The 7,284-nt window shown below is 38.4% G+C and overlaps 1 protein-coding gene across 3 annotated transcripts in view; it reads right to left on the reverse strand.

Moving 5' to 3' along the window:
- LOC109106373 (A disintegrin and metalloproteinase with thrombospondin motifs 16-like) overlaps positions 1 to 3,068 on the reverse strand; it is a 93,110-nt gene extending 90,042 nt beyond the window's left edge. The window contains exons 1-3 of one of the 3 annotated variants that reach the window (XM_042740468.1): positions 2,976 to 3,068; positions 1,843 to 2,297; positions 1,671 to 1,761 (exon numbers count right to left, since the gene is read on the reverse strand). In XM_042740468.1, coding sequence (XP_042596402.1) covers positions 1,671 to 1,761; positions 1,843 to 1,938 — 187 coding nt within the window. In that variant the 5' untranslated portion in view covers positions 1,939 to 2,297; positions 2,976 to 3,068. Of the gene's footprint in view, positions 1 to 1,670; positions 1,762 to 1,842; positions 2,379 to 2,975 lie in introns of those variants that run through there. The other 2 variants (XM_042740469.1, XM_042740467.1) reach the window with 2 other exon arrangements.
- Between the last annotated feature and the right edge of the window lie 4,216 nt (positions 3,069 to 7,284).

Below are 7,284 nucleotides of genomic sequence, written 5' to 3' on the forward strand. Positions count from 1 at the left end.
CTTTTTTTTAATGGAGATCAGCCTAGAAAAGGGTTAAAAGTATAAGCTGGGAAGGAAGTGTTTAATATTGAATAAATGCATGTCACCTTTAAAAAGTCTTTTTAAAACTAGTATGCTCAAAATGATTTTCGATGTTGGAGCATGTTGTTCAAGAGAATACTATTTCTATAACTTTCTACTTTGAAATTTCACATTTAATTCAGTGTGTTACTTGCCGTTTCTTTGCAATCATTTGCGAAATTTACTAGGAATTTCTGAGTGAAAATTGTTTCAACACCAACACCAATAGTCAGATCTTAAAGGGGATGAACTGAGAACATTAAAAAGTTATTTATCATTTAATGATTCACATCAGGATAAAAATGCCATATCTAGCAAATGCACTGTTGTTCTGGCATAAAATAAGTAACTGTACAAATGCAAGCTGAAGTGATTTATAGGAAGGTCCATGGAGATGCTGCTCACAGGGTGAAGGTCAGAGGACGTGTTTTAATGTTGTGCTCCTCTCATCCTCGCGGTGGTCTGGTGGCTCAAGTTATAAATGCTTTTACAGACATGAGCTGACAGATTTATGATCTCTGAGCATGGGTGAGACACACACTGATGACACACACTCTTAATGCTCCGCTGAGATATGGAGACACACGCTCTCGCTCTCACTCTCTCTCTCATTCTGTTTCTCTCTCTCTCTCTCTCTCTCTCTCTCTCTCACACACACACACACACACACACACACACACACACACTTACACACACACACACACACACACACACACACACACACACACACACACACACTATTATATCTGGCTACTTCAGTCTCTAAGCTCATGCCAAACAGTGTAGAAACTCTTCACAGGATTAAGGCAGTGCACACAGAGACTGTTTGTAAAGCTTGGCTGATTGATGGAGAGCTTCTTCAAGTGTCTGCCTTTGTTCATTGTTCACTAAGTCCCAGTGCATGCCAATCTTTATGCTACACACCCCTCCTTCTGTCTGTGTGTGTGTGTGTGCGCATGTCCAAAATTGTCCGCAGAAGCGTCAAACATAACCTCCTTTTGGGGACATCTGGGGACACACTCGGTTGGAACAAATGATTCATATGAAATACACATGATTTTTTTTATAATTTAGTTTAGTCTTCTTTAAGGAGAAGGTTTTGGATTAATCTGTAACCATACCATTGGATTAGTATAATTAGCTTTATATAAAAACAATTTGTGGTGCTATTTTTATTTTTATATCCTCATTTACAAAGCTTGCATGGGTGATGGGTGTCAGGTTTTGCTAACACTGTAGGTATTAAATGTCACCACAAGAAACAAAGTGCAGTGTTATTATTAATGCATTTATTATTATTATTATTATTATTATTATTATTAAACCGCATAATCACCTCAACACAACCGTTTTTAGCGTGTATTTTAAGGTGCATTTGTCATAGGTCTCCGATTAATTAGGATATCTAGCGCCCCCTGCCGACCAAATCCCGTATGGACTGTGCAACAGCAATAAATTCGATCTCTTACAAATATATTTTTGAGTTGCTTTCTTTTAATTTTTTGGAGGGAAATCTAAATTAATCATGCAATATCAATAAACTGCTCATATAATGCAACTGTGACTGACAGCTGACAATCACGTCTGGTAGGTAACTGTAAGGCTCTCACCTGTGTTGTGAGGTAACCGCAGTGTTTCCAGCAGAGCTTTATGCTTTACATGAGGACCAGCCTGAAGGGTTGCAGATGCACAGTGAGATCTCTACGTGGACAGACAGTGAACATGCATCATTTGCATTGCAATAAAAATAAATATTGACGAAACAGGCGCGTGTTTGCTTACCTGCTGGCATCCGAGTATAAAAATCAGAATGAACATCACAGAACAGATGGATGCGCTATAATTCCTCCTCGTTGGCACAGAGCGCAGGCAAGCCATGTCTCCTAGAGACTCTTATCCAAAATCTGCCGCGAAAAGCTTCTGTGCCTCTCCAAATGCGCGCCGCGCTCTCACTGAATCTCTTCAAATCTATCGTACAGCATCAGTGAAGCGCAATAAACGCGATCCCGAATCCATGGTCTGCATCCTGACAGTGCATTTCAGGAGAACTTCTGTCAGTGCGTTAATGCAGTGTGGTTGAGGATAACTGTGCCATTGCTCCTGCAGATGTCCTCAGAGTCTCCGCTCAGTGCGCTTTAGTGAGTGTCTGGAGCAGCGCTCGCAAACAGCCAATCACTGCCCACACCTGTGCGTAAGAGCCCCGGGCCCCTGGCGAGAGGAGGGTCCAAATATCCACCCTGTAAAAAGTTAACCAACTGACAGTAACTGCTGCCTTACATTTTAAATTCCAGTTAAGTTGGTGTGAAGCCTGCAGTCATCAGCTGATTACACTTTTAAACCACTTTCTAATTCAGTAGCCTACAGATGAAAACATAAAACCCAAAAGAAAAACGTGTTAAAACATAATGATGAAAACATTTTACAGTGTGCTAATCCTGGACCAATCCACTGTCTGTAAATCCAAGCCATTAAAAAAAGACCAGCACGATACCTTTAATAAAAAAATAAATAAATAAAATGCTATTTTCCCCACCAACCATTAAATCAAATAAAACTTCTGGGAAAAGTAGCTAATTAATGCATACATGGAATACTCATTATCTTTATACATTTTATTTCATGATTATTGGAAGTGTCAAATATTTATATACAGTATCTGTATGTGAAGGAAATATAGATTTAGTCATTTAGCAGACACTTTTATCCAAAGAGACTAACAAATGAGGAGAACAAAAGAAGCAATCAGACCAACAAGAGAGAGACAGTATACTGTGACAAGTATCAGTTAGTCTAGCACAGTACACATAACAATGTGTTTTTTTAAACAAATTAGACCAAACGAATAGAATAGAATAGAATAGAATAGAATAGAATAGAATATAGAATAGATACCAGTTAATATTGACATTTTGTACCTTAAAGGCAGGGTAGGCTGATTTGGTTCTAAAGCATTTTTTGTTGTCCTGGTTGAAAGTCTGATAGCAGACATTAAGTTAAGTGGTCTAAATGTTTTTCAAAGCAATAAGCCTCAAAAAGCTGTGGTTTACAGTGAATTTATAACAGCTTAGGGGCGTTGTTAGGCACAACGTGAAGCGGAGAGTGGCTCTAGAGAGTGATTGTGCAAGGAGGGTGGGATCTTATGCTTTCAAAGCTAGCATGCTGTTGATTTAAGATAAAAAAGACTCAGAGCTCTTTTTTGTGAGAACGCAACCAACTTGTGTGAAACTCTTTACTTTAAGAGTGCTTTCCAACACTTGCTACTGCTAGCCTCTCCAAAAACACCTACCCTTCCTTTAAAGGTAGGAGGGGATCATTTTGAATTTCTGTAATTATTTTGATTGGCTGAGCTGAAAAAGGGTGGCTATATTCGTAACTGTATACTGCAATTCTGCTGGGCTATACACTGCTTACTTTTATTTTTAATAGTAAGTTATTACTTTTATCGCTATGTATCATGTGGTTTAAAAGTTTCCTGATGCGCTAGTATGGCGAAACCTCATTGGTTTACTCGTTGCCATATCAACACATGCAGAGAAAAATTAAAACTAAGTGCAGAGAGTTATTTTAACCAGAATGGAATATTGCTTATCTAGTTCATCAGGTTTAAATCCCAGTTGTGCAGGTGAGACGTCGTCCCTTTGCATGTGCAATCACATGGTAATTTAGATTTTTTATGTTATAATCTCTTTCAAATCAGAACATGTCACTGTAAAGTTTTATTGAAAATCCATACAATATGGATATTTAACCTGATTATTGTTTGTGTATATGTGATTGACAACCATCTGAATGTATGATTTGGGCACTTGTAGCGTTTCTGTTTATATATGCAAGAGTGCAGACCAGTTGCAGACAATATGTTAAGGGATTTTACTCTGTAGCCACTGTACATATCAGACACTTAGATTCATATCTACTTCAGTATGTGGATGACAATCATTATATTCCTATGAAGCCAGGGTGCTGCTTGCAATATAACGCTCTCAGAAACAGAATATATTTTTCGCTGGTATACAGTAAGACCTCCCAGATGCAGACAGCACACTTTACAGCCATTTTTTATTGCTGTCTTATCTCACTGTCTCACATAATAAAGAAAATAAAAATACATTTGTTTCTGAAACTGCTCCTCACATTTCAAAAGTGTTTCCTCAACACACTGTGATTTCTCGATGCTGTTCTCGTCCTGTAGAATAATGGCCACTGCAGGCAGTCTGTAGCTTGCTGTGAAATACAGGCTGGATACTTGCATATACAATCAATGGCCATATACTGTGTGTATTCTACTGTATATATTGCACTGCATGCATTTTCCAACACAGAGAAAAAATGCCTGAGTAGTCATAAATTCAATGTAGTAAAAAAGAAAGCCTATTAAATACATGTGGAGCACTGATCACACTAGAAGTGAGGTGACGTGTCTCAGTGCTACGGTTACTTACTGTATATAGGCAGAAGTCAATATTATTTTATGATGAATATAATTTTAGTTTGCCATGGAAAAAATTTCAATTTAAGAAATATTTTGAGGGTATGAAACGGTGGACTGAATCTTGGAATTATGAAAGAATGTGCATTGTATGTGTGTGTGTGTGTGTGTTTCATTCAGTGAGTCCCAGAAATTATTGTTTGTTGTTTGCTGTTTCCCTACAAAACAAAGTAATATTATTCATTCTATTATTAATAATATTAGAATAGAATAATATAAATAATATTATTAATATTAATAATTTGTCAGTCAAAAGTCTGATCACTTGGGAAAACTATGAACATGCTTCTCCACAAGCCATAAGATGAATTCATTTGAGGTACAACTGATGTCTGAAACATAAATAAGCTTGTCGAATTAAGCTTTTAAAGCAATGGTTATTTTGGATTATTATGTATTTTGGCCGGAAGCAAGAAGTTTAAAGTTACAATGCTGTATTGATGTGTTTGTTTCTTACAAACACACACTGTTTGTCTTCTCCAGATGTGAACTGATGGACTGGAGTGCTGTGGAATACTTGTGGATTATTGTGATGTTTTTATCAGCTGTTTGGATTCTCATTCTGATGGCACCCATTCACTGCAGAGCATTCATTGCTGAATGACACATTTCTCCAAATATGATGAAGAAACAAACTCATCCTGATCTTGGATGGCCTGAGGGTGAGGAACAGCAATTCATAGTGATCACTACTTAGTAAAACCAAATGTCATTCTTATGTGTTGCAACTTTGCAAGAGTTTTCTGTTTTGCTGCTTTAAGGCTTCTTCCACTGAACCACACACACACACACACACACACACACACATACACAGAGATGCATCCGTAGGGAGTTTAATTGACTGGCCCAACTTAAATTCGCCCTTATACTCAGCCGTGGCACTGGGCCATCTCAACCGCTCTGACCTCGCCGGTAAATTTCCTCTAGGAATCTAGCAGCCACTACTGGCCGCGTCAACTGACTTCGCTGAGGAGAGAGAAACATATGGAGAGGAAGATTCAGCGCCTTTTGCTGAATGTGTGCAGGAGGAATTGCTCTAATTATTGCCTTTAATGTTTGTCTGCTCATCAGTGCAGAAAGAGCTCTCTAGCAGAGCAGATACAGAGGAGAGCATGATGTGTCCAGTCTCATGACGCACCGCAGGGATGCCGTTTCTGTGAAAAGGTCTTCGCCCTCATGTTTTGTACACAGACCGCTAGAATAACAGCCTTTATGTCTCTCAGCAGAGGAGTGTGGCTGATTAAGACACAGATCTTACCATTCAATTAGTTTGCATCAGCAGTGTGAGTGTTATATGTTCCATTTACAGTAATATGCACTGAAAGTCACAGATGTGCAGTCAGATCCGATAGAGTCGATCACAGGCAGCCAGAACAGCTTATCAGTCAAAGCCGTGATATTTGGAGTGTGTCTGGCCCACAGAATAAAGGATAGTGGCCTCATAGTTTGTGGGCCAGGGCCTGGCATACAGCACCGAATGAAAGACCCTTTGACAGTCGTCCTACAGTCCTTTTCCACAGGAAAAACCTGTGGATCAGTGCATCTGCACTCCAGCCGCAGTGTGGAGAGCCAGAGCAAACTGACCAGCACATCTCCAGTTAGCTGAGAAAGAGAGCTGGGCTGTCTAGCCTCGTCTCAGACTCCCTCAGGGGTAGAAGTGAACACCGCAGACGAGCTCGGAGAGACCACCCAGACACAAGATCAGACTGAGATCACCTTCAGAAGCCACTGAGATGAGATGCAGTGGCCAGACATGTCCATATTTGACAGTATTGTGTGACCAAAGTTGGTGGCATTAATAATAATAATAATAATAATAATAATAATAATAATAATAATGATTATTATTATCATTATCATTATTAATACCACCAACTTTGGTCTTCCCCAGGCCAATCCCCTTACACACAATACAGTCAAGTAACTTAATGCAGGTGATCTACAGTATAAATTAGCAAATGTTGAGTGCAAAATAGATTAAGACACGTTTTTGGGCATTAAATAATGGTAGAAATACCAGAAAACTGAATACCACAAATCTGCATGATTTATTTATTTATTTTATTAATGCTATCCTGCCATAAATGTTGCATCTGAAAGGGAAACTCCTACAAATTAATATGCAATAAGGTTAACTGAAAGAAAAAAACAACAAAAAAAAAAACTGTCCACACCTTTTCGTTGCTCACTTTTCACTGCATGACTTTAGTAAATCCTTGACAGTAGATTTTAGTGCTAAAAGATAGTTTGCACATGTACATGTTCGTAAATCTGGCCCTAAGATATTAAAAAAGTGATAATAATTAAAAAAATAAACATGCACTGATAAACTTTGCACTATAAGATCAATTGCATGTGCTTAGAAAACATATGGGTGAAATTCAGGGTAAATTTGACTGAACTATTGAACTAATATAATGAACTAATCAGGTTGACCTGTGTGATATTTTTGGTGAAACTGGTTTTCTAAGGTCTCTGTGGTAAAGTTAGCATGAGGCCTCCTGGGGTCACCAACACACCACATGCCGGTGACCATCTTTTTGTGCTCGTCTTATCAGCAGAGGAAACAGGAAATATGATATCAAACATCAAACAATTGTTTTGTCTTACAGAAATTGTAATACATTAACTGTATCAAAAAAGTTAAAATGTATCTGTATCTCTGGTCTTTGCTTTTCATACTTGGCCAGAGGGATCAGCATAGCAGTGAATAGATTCTTGACCTACTTTCTTTG

This window comes from Cyprinus carpio, chromosome B16 (assembly GCF_018340385.1).
Source record: "Cyprinus carpio isolate SPL01 chromosome B16, ASM1834038v1, whole genome shotgun sequence".
NCBI classification, from domain to species: Eukaryota; Metazoa; Chordata; class Actinopteri; order Cypriniformes; family Cyprinidae; genus Cyprinus; species Cyprinus carpio.